The sequence below is a fragment of the Apiospora hydei genome (assembly GCF_038363865.1).
Source record: "Apiospora hydei strain CBS 114990 chromosome Unknown utg000004l_segment0_segment0, whole genome shotgun sequence".
Lineage (NCBI taxonomy): Eukaryota > Fungi > Ascomycota > Sordariomycetes > Amphisphaeriales > Apiosporaceae > Apiospora > Apiospora hydei.
In genome coordinates, this window is record NW_027117363.1 from 3335196 (window position 1) to 3350269 (window position 15074).

The 15074-nt window shown below is 53.4% G+C and overlaps 5 protein-coding genes across 5 annotated transcripts; 3 read left to right on the forward strand and 2 right to left on the reverse strand.

Moving 5' to 3' along the window:
- Positions 1 to 1430: 1430 nt before the first annotated feature.
- PG997_003577 (uncharacterized protein) lies at positions 1431 to 2458 on the forward strand (the record flags this gene model as incomplete). Its single annotated transcript, XM_066807892.1, has 3 exons — positions 1431 to 1463; positions 1526 to 1942; positions 2009 to 2458. The coding sequence occupies 3 exons, from the start codon at positions 1431 to 1433 to the stop codon at positions 2456 to 2458; spliced, it is 900 nt and encodes a 299-aa protein (XP_066671510.1).
- A 187-nt stretch (positions 2459 to 2645) lies between these two features.
- PG997_003578 (uncharacterized protein) lies at positions 2646 to 4229 on the reverse strand (the record flags this gene model as incomplete). The annotated part of the gene is made up of 1 exon (XM_066807893.1): positions 2646 to 4229. One exon carries the CDS (start codon positions 4227 to 4229, stop codon positions 2646 to 2648), a length of 1584 nt encoding a protein of 527 aa, XP_066671511.1.
- A 3493-nt stretch (positions 4230 to 7722) lies between these two features.
- PG997_003579 (uncharacterized protein) lies at positions 7723 to 9120 on the forward strand (the record flags this gene model as incomplete). Its single annotated transcript, XM_066807894.1, has 4 exons — positions 7723 to 7923; positions 8168 to 8354; positions 8430 to 8542; positions 8602 to 9120. The coding sequence occupies 4 exons, from the start codon at positions 7723 to 7725 to the stop codon at positions 9118 to 9120; spliced, it is 1020 nt and encodes a 339-aa protein (XP_066671512.1).
- Positions 9121 to 10227: 1107 nt separating this feature from the next.
- On the forward strand, positions 10228 to 11132 carry PG997_003580 (uncharacterized protein; the record flags this gene model as incomplete). The annotated part of the gene is made up of 2 exons (XM_066807895.1): positions 10228 to 10257; positions 10389 to 11132. 2 exons carry the CDS (start codon positions 10228 to 10230, stop codon positions 11130 to 11132), a joined length of 774 nt encoding a protein of 257 aa, XP_066671513.1.
- Positions 11133 to 12820: 1688 nt separating this feature from the next.
- On the reverse strand, positions 12821 to 14580 carry PG997_003581 (uncharacterized protein; the record flags this gene model as incomplete). The annotated part of the gene is made up of 5 exons (XM_066807896.1): positions 12821 to 12966; positions 13025 to 14151; positions 14209 to 14247; positions 14375 to 14476; positions 14549 to 14580. 5 exons carry the CDS (start codon positions 14578 to 14580, stop codon positions 12821 to 12823), a joined length of 1446 nt encoding a protein of 481 aa, XP_066671514.1.
- Between the last annotated feature and the right edge of the window lie 494 nt (positions 14581 to 15074).

The window sequence follows — 15074 nt, forward strand, 5'->3', positions numbered from 1 at the left end:
GCTGGCTGCAAGACGTCGTATTTTACCAAGCCTCTAAACAGCAAGCGCAAAAGGATAAACCTGCCTGCACAAAACGCCAGGGAGTGAATGTCTTCGTGCTCCACTCAGCTGCGCTGCCCAGCCCTCAGCCGCAGCCCGGAATGGGAAGGGCTGAAAAGGCTTGCCTGATACCCTTTTCCGCGCTATCGACTCCCCTTGTCCAACCCTCATCTCGCTATTGGACCAGTCGTATAGTGGCGTGGCGCCTTGCATCTGGTGGTCGCGGAATTGGCGCCGCCGCCGCTGGGGATTTCCTTTTGGGCAGCAGCAGCAGCAGCAGCGTCGGGCGTGTCCTGTTTCGGAGGCCCTCTCTCTCTCGTTCACTCAGACCTCCAGCCAGTGGAGGTGGACGTTGATGGAGACAACAAAGAAACAAGCTTTTGGTGTGCATTAATAATGGTCAGGGTGACTCACATTGGTCAAGGAATGTACGAGACACCGCCTCCCCTATCGAAGCATCTTGTTGCCAGATGCTGCAAGAAACCAGCCAAGCGACACAGGATATCATAATATGGCATCTGCACGACTCCCGGCTTATTTAATAAGTGCAGGTAATTATTAGGTCCAGGGCTTGGGCTGTTCTTTCATAGGGCGCCACACAGGCACAGCTGCAGTTCAGGTCCCAGGGGAACCCGTTCCTTCGTTTTCTCCCCTTATTTCAGCCCATTGGCACAAGCTGAGACGAAAGAGACAAAACCGAAAACCAGGTTTCTTTTTGTTGGTCTAGGCAGACTACAAGGCAGACACCTTGTAAGCGAACATGACGAGGCCACCCAAAGATCGTAAGGTCAACCGTACCCAGCTATACAAGTTGAGCTACCGGGGGTTTATAGAGTGAGGGTAGTTTGCACGTATTTTGTGTAAGCCGTTGCTTACTATAGGTAATTCCTTAAATGAGTATAGTAGATAAGTACTTGGTCTTGGCATGGCCATCTGGTTACGGCAACTCCCACTACGTTACGCTAACAAGGTACGGCAGGCTTATAGTTGCTGCTTACAGCGAGCGGCAAGTGGTATAGACTTATCAAATATAAGTACTTAGAGAATGCCCATAACAGTAACATACAAGTCCTGACCTCGGAACATTTCTATATACGTAACATTTAGAAGCCGTGATAAGACAGGATTCTTCTCCGGGATGACGCGATGTGGGTTGCAACCTCACTGCCCCGCTCGGCACTCCAAAACGGATGGTAACCGGCAGCGATATCTCCTTCGTAACCAACCCATCTTGGTGAGTGTTTAGAGCTCATCACCAACCACCACTATAACATCCGGCAAGGAAGAGCAATAAGCCAGCCAGAGTATCAATACTTGACCTTTAACCGTAGACCACTCTGCAACCAATATATTTCTCTCGACTTCAAACGAAGCCCGCCCCAGTCGCCGAAATGCCCGCCATTACGAATGTCACTGTAGTTGGAGTAAGCCTCAAACATCCTATAATCTCAACAAACACCGCTAATTATCCATCTTCATCGAAAAGGCATCCGGCACCCTGGGCGTGCCCCTGGTAAAAGCGCTACAAGAAGCCGGCTTCCACGTCACGGCCCTCAGTCGCGCGGGCTCGCCCTCGACGCCGCCGGCCGGCGTCGAGGTCAAGAAGGTCGACTACGGTTCGCCCGAGGCGCTCAAGGCCGCGCTGGCCGGGCAGGACGCCCTGGTCTCCGTCATCACCACGACGGCGACGGGCGAGCAGTACCCCTTTATCGACGCCGCCATCGCCGCGGGCGTCCGGCGCATCATCCCCAGTGAGTTCGGCATCAACACGCGCACCGTGCCGCACCCGGGGCTCAAGGCCATGCTCCAGTCCAAGATCAAGCTCGTGGACTACCTGCAGGAGAAGAGCAGGGAGAACCCCAGCCTGACGTGGACGGGCATCTGCAACAGCTTCTTCTTTGACGTACGTACTGGGGGCCTTCTCCCTTCCCCGGCTTTTGTTCATGTGAGACTAATGACATGGGCACAGTCGATCAAGAGAGGCTCTGGCTTCGGCTTCGACCTCAAGACCAAGAAAGCCACCATCATCGACTCCGGCGACGAGCCCTTCGACGTAGCGACGCTCAGCTTCGTCGCCAAGGCCGTCGTCGCCGTCCTGTCGTCGCCTGACAAGACCGCCAACCAGTACCTCGCCGTCTCGGGCACGGTCACGACCCAGAACCAGCTGCTCGCGATCCTCCGCGAGGAGACGGGCGGGGACTGGACGACGGAGAACGTGGCCGCGGCCAAGTACGAGGAGGTCGGCAACGAGAAGATGGCCAAGGGGGACTACTCGGCCTTCGGGGACTTCCTGCACGTCCTGCTCTTCCGCGACGGCGCGGGCCAGGCCTTCCAGGCCCCCGCCAACGAGCTCCTCGGCCTCGAGAGGGAGGATGCCCGGACTTCCCTCAAAGCTCTCCTGGCAGGTGTATCGTTCTAGGCTGCAGAAAGTAGCGTTGTTAAGTCGATAGGGCGTATATCCTGGAGTTCACGCGGCGATGCGCCTTGAGCTCTCACACAACAACACATAGGCTACTATGGAACAATAATAGCAGTGCAATGATAAACTCTCATATATACATATTACAATAACAGTCGCTGCTGACACGGGGGAAGTCTGGTCCACCTCATCCGGCCCAGACCTCAGGATCGAGCGCCATAATACCAACATTTGGTGGCACGATGATCAAAGGCGCCCTGATGTCAAACAGGAAATTCATCATTCCCTGTGTCAATAAGACCTTGTCTTTCAGCTTGAAGTCCATACTCGCAATGTGCAGAATATGTCCCTTCCAGTCGACTAAAGCAGCCTGAGTGAGGCTGCTACACCACATGACGGTGTCCTCGAACATCACCATCGCAGCCAGAATCCGGATGAACAGCCACGTGATCTGTCGCAGGATGTAATGGATGGCGTAGATGCAAAAGCCGGTTGCCAGCGCGGCAAGCCCACGAGACACAACCCATACGGCGGCTGCGGCCAGGGTGTGGCGTGAGCGTAGCACATAACCCCACGTGTTCAGGGTCGGCGATGCTTTGAGACGAAACAGAGGCTCGAGCTCGAAGGCAGATACGATGGCCCCAAATATCTGATATGCGGTGAACGATATCAAATGCAGCGCGATCGCCCGCCAAAAGGCTGCTACATAGCGCTCATCATCGCCAACGTCGCGAGGGTTCATTGCGCCCCGCTGAACCTCGTCCCAGGTGCGGACGATTTGTTCTTGGCAAAGATAATGGTACCCGAGGACGAAAAGGAAGCATACAGCAGCCAAGCCGAGCTGCAGTAAAACTTGAGCACCGAGCTGGCCTGCGCTTGACCAGGACTCGTCAAACGTTGGCGAGAATAGGGTGCCCATTTTCTCATAGATGAAGGACTTCAGGGCATCTACGTGACCCGCCCACTTGGTCACATCTTGGCCGGTGAAGGGCACAATGATGTCGGTTGGAAGCGCCCAGGAAGTCGCAGTCAGGACAGCCGAGAATAGTAGCCGTGTGAGTTGCTTCGTAGTATCCAGGGACACAGGTAGCTTCAGGAAACCCAGGAAACCCTTTAAGCTGCTGGCGACTGTCAACTCTACTTTGTCGTAAGTATTCCGGAGGTGTAGAAAGCGCCCACACATAAGCAATGCCGCGAGAAGAGCTGCATTTACCAAAACGTCAGGTAGCCCCCGGAGTGCCCGCAATATCCAAAGCAGTCCAGCTAATACTTGCCAGAAGGATATATGGTAGACTAGCACCAATGCACAATCCAAAGCCCAAATGCCGAGTTCGCTCGTAACACCAAATACCGTTCGAGGCACCTGCAGGGTGCCGGCTTGCATCAGAGCCTTCTTTTGTGCCTCGAGGGCTGCGTCTTCGTCGAGGACGATTCGCCAGTGCCGCGCCACGAGCGACGCCAGCGTAAACTCAATTTCGCGGGTTGCCCATACCCGTTTTTCGTTCACGAAGGTGAGCACACCATCATAGACGATGGCCGCAGCCGCAGCGCACGCCAAAGTAGTGGAGGCCTTCAGGAGGATATGGCCGAGCCCGAGGTATGACTCTAGCTGGTGCTGGACGTAGAAGTTGGAGGCGCTCAGCAGGAGCCAAACGATAGCGAGGACCCAGGTGCTCTCGAGGTTGAAGGGGAACGGCGGGGGTCGAATCTCGTCTGTCAATCGATCTGGCTTTTCGTCGTCTGAGACGCGGTCATGCTGGGCGTCTTCCATAACGTGCTGGTTCTCTATAGCTGGAATGGTCAGGGAACGTTTCGGTCGTTTCTCAAGCCACTATTACAGTAATGTAGCCGAGATCATGCCAATCGCTGAATTGATGATGCAATTCCAAGCTCAGAGCTCAGTATAAGGCTGTTTGTGGAGTTCCTCGTATCGCCATCTCGAGTGTCTCGTCCTCGCCTCCATTCGGAGGGCGGTAGCAGATAAGTGAACAAAGAGATGATGAGCAGACCCGGATGCGGACGACTTCCATAGTACAAAAGACTGGCGATTGCTATATGTCAAGCGATGACATGGTCATTGGCTTTGTCAAGTCCCATTCCGTCCAACTCATCGGGCAAAGATGGGTCGAAAGAAAGACGTGCGAGGATGCTATGCATTGAGTCGTCAGCGTTGTACGTTACTCAGAAGTACGTAGCATTTAAGGATTCTGAAACCTCGGGCAACACCTATAGTCGTGTGTCAGCAAAAGTAAATCAGCCAGAATACGTGAATTTGTCATGCGAACAAATATCTTGGGTAAACGCCAATGTAGCAGCAGAGAGCCTGCGTGCCTGAGAAGTATGCACTACTCCTCCCCAAGCAGCACCTTCTTAATCAACAGGTACATGCACTAGTGTTCAGTAGGTTACGGGCCACCCGAGACTGTCGGGTTGAATCTGCCAGACGCAGCAATGGTAGATAGCTCACGGTAACGCAGTTCATCCCTTCCAGGATCCATGGAATAGTGTCGAGGCGAGCCTTGCCTTACTAATGAGACACTCATCCCAGCATACGATTGAGTAAAGCTCAGAGAGCGGTTTGGGAATGTCGGGTTTGGTACATAGAGAGCCCCCCAGTCATGCGCGTGCATATAAACATGGCACGGCCCGAACGAGAACAAACCGTCAGTAATCAAATCACCTACAAGCGTGCAAGGAGGTATTTGTGACAGTGAGACACGGTCTGTTCATCTCGACTCTCCTCCTACCCGACCTTGGCGGTTCGGATTCGAGGAGGAAACTCTTGTCTTCGGCCGAGATTAGGTACGACAGGAGATGAGCTAATGGAAGAGGAAGGGGAAAAGGAGGGTCCGGGCCCTTGTCGTTCCGGGGCAGCCGTTAAGATGCATCGTCGCTCTTGGCTGCTAGGCCCAAGACGGAGGGCTTGGCAGCCGGACTCGAGAGTCGAGACGAGCCTACTACTAAAGTATGGGAAACTTTGCGAGCAGCAGCCCAGCCTCAGGAACCAGCCGGCCGATCTATGATCAACGACGCAAGGTCCAGGACGTTATGAAGACGAACTGGTTTGGTGTGTTTCCGTCGGCGAATATTGGCGGCGATATGAGCATGAATCACATCCTCCGAGCTGTTTCAGGTGCCATGCCAGAAGACCAGTTGACAGTCGCCGGTAGGGTTGTTTCCTGCGGTCGCAAGGGGTGTGTAGGTGCGTAGAAATGCAGGTACCACTGTCGCGGCGAAAAGAGGCAATTGAATTGGGTCATTTTGATCGATGAGGCCGATTTGGATTTCCAAGATTGATATATGCCAAGTCTTCATCACATGCGCCTGGTGTCGCTGTCTTCGGTCATTAAATAATGATCCCAATTGACACCAGGTCCGCCCTACCCCAGTGATCGGCATTCTGGCTGACGAATGCCGGCCGACGGGTATCTGGCGTTCCACTGCCGCTCCCCTTGGTAATTGCTTGGCAACAAGATCTTCAGAGGATGAGGTCAGCCTAGGTCAGGGTTTCAATGCAGTGCAGTAAAATGATGAAATGATAAAATGGCAAAACGGGTTTGCAGTTGCAGGCTGTCAGACAGCCCGTTCCCCGTACGCCATGCACCTGTATTCCCGATCAAATAGGTATATAAGTAGCAATGTAATACTGCCCAGTACTTGGGTCCGGACGACATGCAACACGAGGAAGAGGCGAATGACCACCGTATTGGTCGAGAGAGTCGTGCGCGACAACAGGGCGAAGGCGAAGGGGGGCGGGCCGAGCATTCAATTCCAGTCGATGCAGCAATGCAGCAGCAGAGCAGCAGATACGAAGTGTCAGTAAGCGCGCCAGAACGGAGAGGGCGTTGCACTAGAACGCTAGCCTGCTCCTCAACAGGCTTAACTTTGCCGCTGGAGGGGGGCGCTGGCAGGCTGGCAGGCTGCCCAAGCCGCTAAGCCGGGAACATGTCACATTAAATAGACTTGCGTGACGACCGCCTCCGCTGCTCAGCCACCACGTAAGGATGCAGGACGCTGCTATTTCTAGTATTTCTGCGCTGTACTGCCGAATGGACGACGAGCACACAACTGGTGTTTCGCCTGGGGCGTCTCGGTAGTAGCCATACATCAATGATAGGTAGGTACTAGGTTGCTTAGGTAGGTAGGTAGGAGGTAGGTACATTGTGTAGGTACCGAATCGGCCTTGGACCAATCAAATTAATAAAACCCAGCTCGAATCTGCCCTACTAACTTTTTTAAAGGTTCAATAGATGTAGGTGAGATACATGGTTCCAACGATCCATTCGATTGATTCGAAGACCTGTCCTGCCCTGTCAATCAATGTCGATTGGAGCACAGCCGCTTTTCGCCCGCGACCGAGAAGATGGCAAATTGCATTTCAACCACCAGGGAAAGCCATGAATGTCATGACAAATGCTTAATCTGATAAGTTGGTCGATGGTCCTTCCATCGAACTTAACATTCAAGGCCTCTCATCAAGGCCCCTCACGGGCCGCGCGTGGGCTCTGCCGTTGTCCCATCATCCATGTCGCAAGTTGGGGCATGCAAAGTTGGCAAATGGGCCGTATGGGCCGTATGAACCGTATGGAACCTGCCTTGCCTTTGCCTGTATGTATGTATGTATGTATGTGCGCATGTGCGCAGGTACCGCCGGATTAGCAGACGCCCGTCCAGTGCCCGTCTCCAGTACCCGTCTGGCCATCTGGCAATCAAGGATCCCAGTGGGTGGAAGACCAGCCGGGTGGACGGCCAAGCAGGTGGGCGGCCAAAAAGGTGGACGGCCAGGAAGGTGGAAGGCCAGGAAGGTAGGTGGAAGGCACAAGGAAGGCAGTGCTGTGGCCAGCTGTGGGAAAGGATGCATGGATTGCATGGGATTAAGGGGGTTATTGAAACGCGTGTAGATCGTCGCAGTCTCAAGATGCGCCTACTAAGCTGACGCCCGGTCAGACAAAGAAAGGAACCCTGGCGAACCTACCCACAAACACCCCCCGCTGACTGTCAAACCTAATGGTTTCAACCTTTCTTTCGCTCATTTCTTGCCGTCTTGTCGTCGCTAAATCCAACTCATTCAATGCTAATAACCTTTTGGGGCCTTGTTTGTTCCCGTCCTGTCCTGTCCTAACCTGTTCGTTCATTGTTTTCATTCTCTTGCCGTCGTGGTGTCGAGTTGTGTCGTGCCTTGTTTTCTTCTTCTTTTCTTTGTTCTATATATCCTACCACCTATCCCACCTATACTTCCTCTACCTTCTCCAGCGGCCGCCATTATGCAGGATCCTGCCGCGCAGCCCTCCAAACCGGAGACAACACAACGACCGGACCTCGAGATGGGCACCTCTCCTCCGCAGTCAGGGCACGGCGCTCCATCAGACACCGAATATGACTTCAGGCCCTTCGATTGGAAGCGATTTTTTCTGAGTCCCAAATACTTACGTACGCGCCCTCTCTCCTCTTCCTCGCTGGCTTGCGTGTTAGTCGCTGGTCTGAGGTGTCCACGCTTGCGCCCGCGCCGGCCACAAGCCACCTGCCCTTGGCTCGCACTTGACTAACTCGTAAACAGCATGGCATATTCTCTTCCTTATCGTAGGAATACTTACAGGTCTACTGGTCATCTATCACGACCAAGTAGTAGAGGTTAGTGACGGCTTCCACCACCTGCCCCCAGCAAGCTGCTACCAGCCCAGCGACTAACATCTGCATCCTCGCCCATAGATCCTAAGGCCCTTCTCGGAAAAGGTCCGTGATCTACCAGCTGGCTGGCTGATACCTATCGTCATTCTCATCATCATCTCTTTTCCTCCATTGTTCGGACACGAGGTCGTCGCACTACTATGCGGAGTGGTCTATGGCCTGTGGATCGGCTTCGCCGTCGTCGCGGCGGGCACCTTCTTGGGTGAAGGTAAGCAAGCCATTGGCACCAATTCACCACCTCTAGTCGAGAGTAGCAGCCTTACTGACCCCAATCGCGTTGCAGTCGGTACCTGGTTTGCATTCAAGTCGTTGCTGCGCAAAAAGGCCGTCAAGATGGAGAGGTCAAACTTGAACTACGCCTCTCTCGCACGGCTTACACGAGATGGTGGATTCTGGGTATGTGCACTCCTTTCACGACCGAAGCATGACAATCAATTCCTCTAACCTGGCTATAGATTGTATTCTGGATTCGTTTCTCCATCATTCCCTCGCACTTTTCCACCGCCGTGTTCGCCACTTGCGACGTCAAGTTCTGGCACTTCGCCATAGCAACTTTCTTGACTCTCCCCAAGCAGATCATCCTGGTCTACCTGGGTGTCTTGCTGGTGGCCGAAAAGGAAGGCAGCCAAGTGCAAAACGCTGTGCTCGGCGTCACCTTTGCCGTCACCATTGTCGTCGGTGTTATTATTTACAAGCGGATGAGGACGGCCAAGGCTTCTCTCCGAGAGGAGCAACTGAAGAGGAAGGCCCGGCAAGAGGGAGGACAGGTGCAAGGCGTCGGAGATATCGAAGCGAACTCGATCCCCTTGGTTTTTCAGCACCATGCGAAGCCCATCTACGGCGAGCCAATCATGACGAGGAACGAAAGCGCCATGGCGGAAGATCGCTATTGGAGGGCACAAGATTCCGTCACATCGTTACCGGCATCGATAGTGGGACACCACACCAAACAAGAACCCCGCGAGTGGTTATAGACGCAAAACGGTTTTGATTTTAGAAGGGTACGGAAGGATCGCATGTATTATTGGGCACGGTCGGGCTACGGAAACGGATAAGGACATATCGGACATGTCCACGGGCACATTTGGGCACAATACTACTGATTACGGGTGCTTGGGTTTCATCGCAAGGCGTTGGGGATCATCATTTTGCCACCAGGACTTTCATGATATTGGTGGAGGGCCTACCACGAGGCTGATTGGAAAAGGGAGCCTACCCAAGGCGTTTCCAAAAACACAAGATCGGAATGCATCTACTGCACACTGAACGATGGTCACTCAAAAGACTATCTATTACATTCATCACATGTACTTATTTCGAGATACGACCGATCGGGTCATGCTCGTTTTCGGGGGTTAGGTTCGTCCTATGTTGTATTAGTTTTACGTCGACCCGAGACTCGGGTTCACGGGGTCGATTTCGGCCACCGAACAATGGGATTCCTCTATGTTGATATCCCAACCTTTTGTGTTTGACTTCGGGAATAAGCTGGTCTCTGTTGCTTCTCGTGCATTTCTATTCATGGCCTGTGCTGGGGCAATTGCGGTAGACACAATTTGATGTAGGAACAATTCGAGACTCGCGTATTCTGTCGCGTCTCCTGCCTATATCGAAGCTGGGCATCTGGTATATCCATAAACGTTGCTTAAAAGTGAGTTTGTCTGGCAACTGACACCTGTCGGTCCCTTCCTCATGGAAAGTCAAAAAATTGCTGGGTTCGGGCTACAGAGTCCTCTTGAATGCGGACCAGGTTGTGCGGATCGAGCTGTGCCAGGCGACCAACATTGACATGCCGGACGACGTATTCGACATCGGTCACATTACTCAACTGCCTCTGAGCACTTCGCCTGATGTTATCCGATATCTGCTTGTCTTGAACAATGAATTGAACAGTGGTGGAATTTCGGTATTGGAGAAGTGGCCCGAGAAATATACGAGCTACCCCTATTTCTCAAGAATGCCCAGACGAGCAGATGAGTGAACAGGGGTAGCTCGTATAATTTTTCGGGTCTCTCTCGGAAACCCCCTCGTGTAATCACGTATCATTGTAAAGCACAGAGGGTCTCAAACAGCCGGCTATGATGTCCTCTAAGCGGCGGCCGTCGTCGTCGGTAAGCAGCCTCAGCAGGGCGCATTTCTGAGCCATGGGCACATCCCGGGCCAGCAGGTGCGTCGGATGCTGGGTCGACAGGCACACCTCGCCCTCGATGTCGCACTCCTGTATCGAGAAGATGGACTTTAGGTCCCCGGAAGAAGAAGAGTACACCCCCGTTGCGATGCGTTCCTGCAAGAGACTCGCGAGCCCGTCGATGGTTTCCATATATTCGGTGGCGACGACTGTATCGCGAGCAGCGGCTTGTCCGTCGTCGCCGCCGCTGATAAGGTTTATCTGTCTTTTCAGCGCGTTCACTATGGGCATGGCATAGTCCTGATACGATTGATCATCATACGCCGTCTCCAGGAATTTCGGGTCGGCCCCGTGGTGCAGGAGGCGGAACACGCAGGGCCACTGCTCATCCCGTATAGCGTGCCCCAAGGGCATGAGTTGTTCATCGTCCTCGAAATCCAACAGGATGTCGTGCTTGAGGAAGTGCGTAAGGACCAAGTCGATATACTGGGGTCGCCCCGATCGAACCGCGCAGCAGACGATATCTTCCGCTTCTGCCGTCAGGAAGCTGAGCAGGTACGCGATCGTCCGCTCTTTGGGCCGCTGCCGGCGCATCTCGCATTCTCCCTCTTCGTCGTCCTGGCGGGGGCTTCCCGAATTAAGCGTCACCGCCAAGAGCTGCTCCGCGCACTCCTGGCGCAACAACAACGCCCGGTCGTCGCTATCATCGCTATCGTCGCTTTCGGTGCGCCAGCAGTGATCGAGGATGTATTCGGTGAAGTGAAGCCGCTCGTCCCAGAGAAAGTACCCCGGGCCGAGCTCTTCAAGATCCTCCCAGCCCAGGCCCGCCAAAGCCACCAGGTGCTGCGCGTTGCCTAGATTGCCCAGGTCGAGAGCGTAAGTCACTAGTTCCAAGGCAACACCTGGAGTAAGTGCCTCTCCTTCATTGGCAGCTATCAGCGCGTCGATCACGGCGAAGTTGTTGTCACGAGCTCGGCGGGACCGCCATCCGTTGTTGACCACCGCCTCGTACAGCAGTTCCTGGAACAATTCATCATCCATCACCAGTTCTTTGATGTCGATGATGCGCAGCATGGCGGCGGGAAGAAAGCCGCGCTGCAACAAGGTTAAAGCGAGCTTCTCGCCTTTGTCGTCATATTCCTCCATGTCCTCTGCGAGCGCCTCCACTAACGCGTCATGCTCAAGGTCAAATCCGCTATTGCCGTGGCACCCCCTGTCTAGGAGCAGCTGCATAACGTCGTGACGGCGACGCAAGGTAGCAAGCTGTAACGGCGTCAACAGCTCCGCCCCCTGATGCTCGTCCAGACCCTCGGGCCATATGTCTACATACATATCCACGATGTCCTGGATGATCTTGATCTCCACATCATCCCGAATAGCGCGGAACAGTAGAGGCGTACAGATGGGCCAGGGACATGGACGCTCCCGTGCCTCTTCGTGCGCGCTTTCTATCAGCTTCTCATGATCGAGACCCCTCTTAAAAGTATCCAAGGTGAACTGCCGGTGGTTTTTTGGTAACGGCCGTTCCCGGTCAGAATCTTCCCCATCAGAATTTTTTCCATCGGCATCGTCTCCGGGGAAGAGCATTTCCCAGTCGAGACTTTCCCAGTCGGAAATCTGCTTGAGGAGCTCCACGTCCTTGCGAAAGATGACACGCTGACTAATCAGCCCATGAAATAGGCGGTTGCACTGGGACAGACGGAAAAGGTCATCGATGTCGTCCGCCTCGTTGATTATCATGGGAAGAAGCTCATTGGAAAGAGCGAAAATCCCGGGTACCTGATTAGATACTGGATCCATTCTCGACGTATGAAGCACGTTATCCAGAATCTGAGGTTGTGATGGTGTGAGGTGTGGAACATGAGCCGTGACAGATTGTATCTCGAGGTAGTTTTGATTAGAAAATTAAAAGTTGCGCAGCAAACATTCCTGCATCTGTCCTGAAGGCAATTCACAGCGAGGGGTACGGCTGTGTGCGCCAACACCCGCCACCAGCTGGTTTGTTGACATTTCGTCGACGCCAGCATCCTTTCCCACGTCGACCCCGACTTGGCTGCTTTTCTCACTGCATTTTCCATCCCTCCTTGTCTTCTTGTTATATGTAGGTAGCCATACCCTATTAAAAACGAACGCGCCTGAACACCACACATCCCAAATTGAAGTCACGTACCCTTCCTACATTGCGTTTCTCGTAACTCTAGATACTAGAACTATAGATGAATAACTTGTCGTTTCATGTAAAGTTTCAAGGAGCATCACCAATTTCTGGGTGGCTTTTTCTTTTTTCTGGCCATAGACCATTCAGCCTAACCATGCAATATCTGTCCCAGCTATGATAATATATGCTTTCAGAGTAGAGGGCAAAGACCAATAATAAATCACAAACACATTGTCGAATATCTAACGAAAACCCTCTTTAGACGAAGAGCCAGTGAAATCAAAGCATACCCGTCCGAAAACCCCTTGTCGTTCGTTCTCCCTGACAAGTGACTCCCAGTTAAGTCCAAGCGTACAGTCATTACCACCATTGATCACAAAATCAGTCTCTATCTGGAGATGCTCTCGCCCCCAAAGACACCAGCGCAAGCGCAGCCCAGCCCGCCAAGAGCGGCAAACCCCCAGGACAGTGAAGCGCTTTCCCAGTCCAACTCCTCGGGAGGCAGAATGTCACCCTCAACGACCTCTCGGGCCTCTTGAGCGGTCGGCTCATAGGCTTTTTTTTTCTTCTGCGAGCTGCCTATTTGCCTGACCTCTCCTGCGTGGTGTTGATGCTGCAACATCCTCACTCAGTCCGCTGGAGCTCGCAATGCTTGCCAGCCTGCCTTTGTTTTGGCCGCTTTGCTTCGACATGTAAGACTCTGGTTCCGGACTCTCGTCGCCTTCGGGCTCAGTTTTGATCATCTTATCCAAGATAGCCTCCTTAGAGGGCAGTGCTTCAGCAATGTCGGTGCCGTAGTATGGCACTGCAGACTTGATTATAGCCTGAACGTCTGTCGCGCGAACTGCGGCCCAGACTCCTAGGCTCACAGCACAGATCAAAGCGTCCCAACCGACGGCCGCAACAACTGGGTGGTCGGAAATGGAGCCAAGAACCTTGCCGACCGAGGAAGAGCCACGCTCCCAGGCGGATCGCTCCTCCACATCCCAGGGGATAAAGCGGCTGTGGCGGTGGTAATGGGAGTTTGGTATGTTGTAACTCAGTCCGTAAAACGTAGCCTTGGCGTGAAGGAAGAAGCTGGCTGCAGAAAGGAATCGAAATAGAGTCGTGAACGAGCTATATGCGTTGTGAGGGTGCGGATGGACTGTGCCCCAGCTATCGGGCACCACTTTCGGCAGAAGCAGTGGCAAAAATGTGGCCAACCGAGCGATCATGGCGACCTTCACAAACGAAGGAGTTTCAGCGGCATGAGGGAGCAGTCCGATGGCGGCAAGGTTCACTGCCACCACTGTCAGCAAGACCACTGGATGAGGACACCAGTTGTTGGGCTTCGGAGGGAAGAAATAGTTGTGCAGTTTTGTCCAAATTGAAGCAGGGGCAGCAGGGAGCTTAGGGTCGTTCTCTCCTGACGGGATAGGCGCGGGCGTAAGCAATAGCGCCAGGTAGAACAGGTTCTGTGCATAAGACAGGTTCACCAGGTGCGCGAGTGCCATGAACGCTGACAACATGGGAATTCGTCTCCGGCGCCCTTCGATGGCCAAGAGCATGCTCCAGGCGACAGTGGCGAGATCAATCTGCTGTCCCCACCAGAAGCGACGTGCTTTTTCGGCGATGATCTCCAAAGCATCGAAGTAGACAGGAGTGTCACTCAACCAGTGGGCAAGGTACAGATCGCTCGAGTTATTGGGGCTTGGGAGAAGGCCCTCATTACCAAAGACCCTGAGCGTGAGTGACGTCAGCAGACCGGTCTCCTTGATATGAATAAAGTGGACATACCGTTGAGGCAGCGCATAGCCCCTATGGTCGGCCCAGACTCTATACGATAGAGCAGCATATCGAACAGTTGAGTATGCCGCCAAGGACAGCGCGGTAGCAGCGAGCCCCTACAAAAACGGGCACTAATTCCACTCGTCTTGATTGGCGCTGTCGCGTATGTTGCGACGGAGACAGCGCCTTGTACGATGTGTACAGACTGGTGCCGACAGCATAAGACAAGTAGACGACCAGGCTCAAGTGAGCGACAGCCACGCCTAGCGGCGCATAGCTAGAAATCCCCAAGAAATCTCAGTTAGCTTCAACAAGTGTCGACGAATGAATACGGGCGAGGCAAACGCACCTCGGCGGATAGAGATTGGGGACGGGAGCCATCTCTAGATCATTTCCTAATGTTGGTTGTGTAAGTAAGTAGGTCGTGAGAAGGCTTTCTTAGTACATGTAGCTCCTGAGGTTGGATTGATTCGGGAAGACAAGCATAGAATCTTATCACGGTTCGTGCGCTGATGCTGCTGGCATGTAATCACAAGCAAGTGCAAGTGCGAGTGTCCATGCAACCTAGGCAGGCGCGTGGGAGGTAGGCAGGTAGGAGCTAGCTGAAGCGCGAACCAACCTAATGCGTCATGCGTCATGACGTGAGGGAGGCTCTCGGCGACAAGCCTACGTACTTTTACATGTACACATTGGATGCGCGAGGAAAATATGCAATGCATATAAACGGTTTATCTCCATACATCTTGATTTGGAAGTACATTTACATTCTCGGCCATGCGAAATCAGTTTTCAGTTTCTTATTGATGATACAAGAGTGCAAGCAGCAAGCATTCCGAAATAGCACAACCGTCATGAGTTGAATGAGCTGTGGCTGA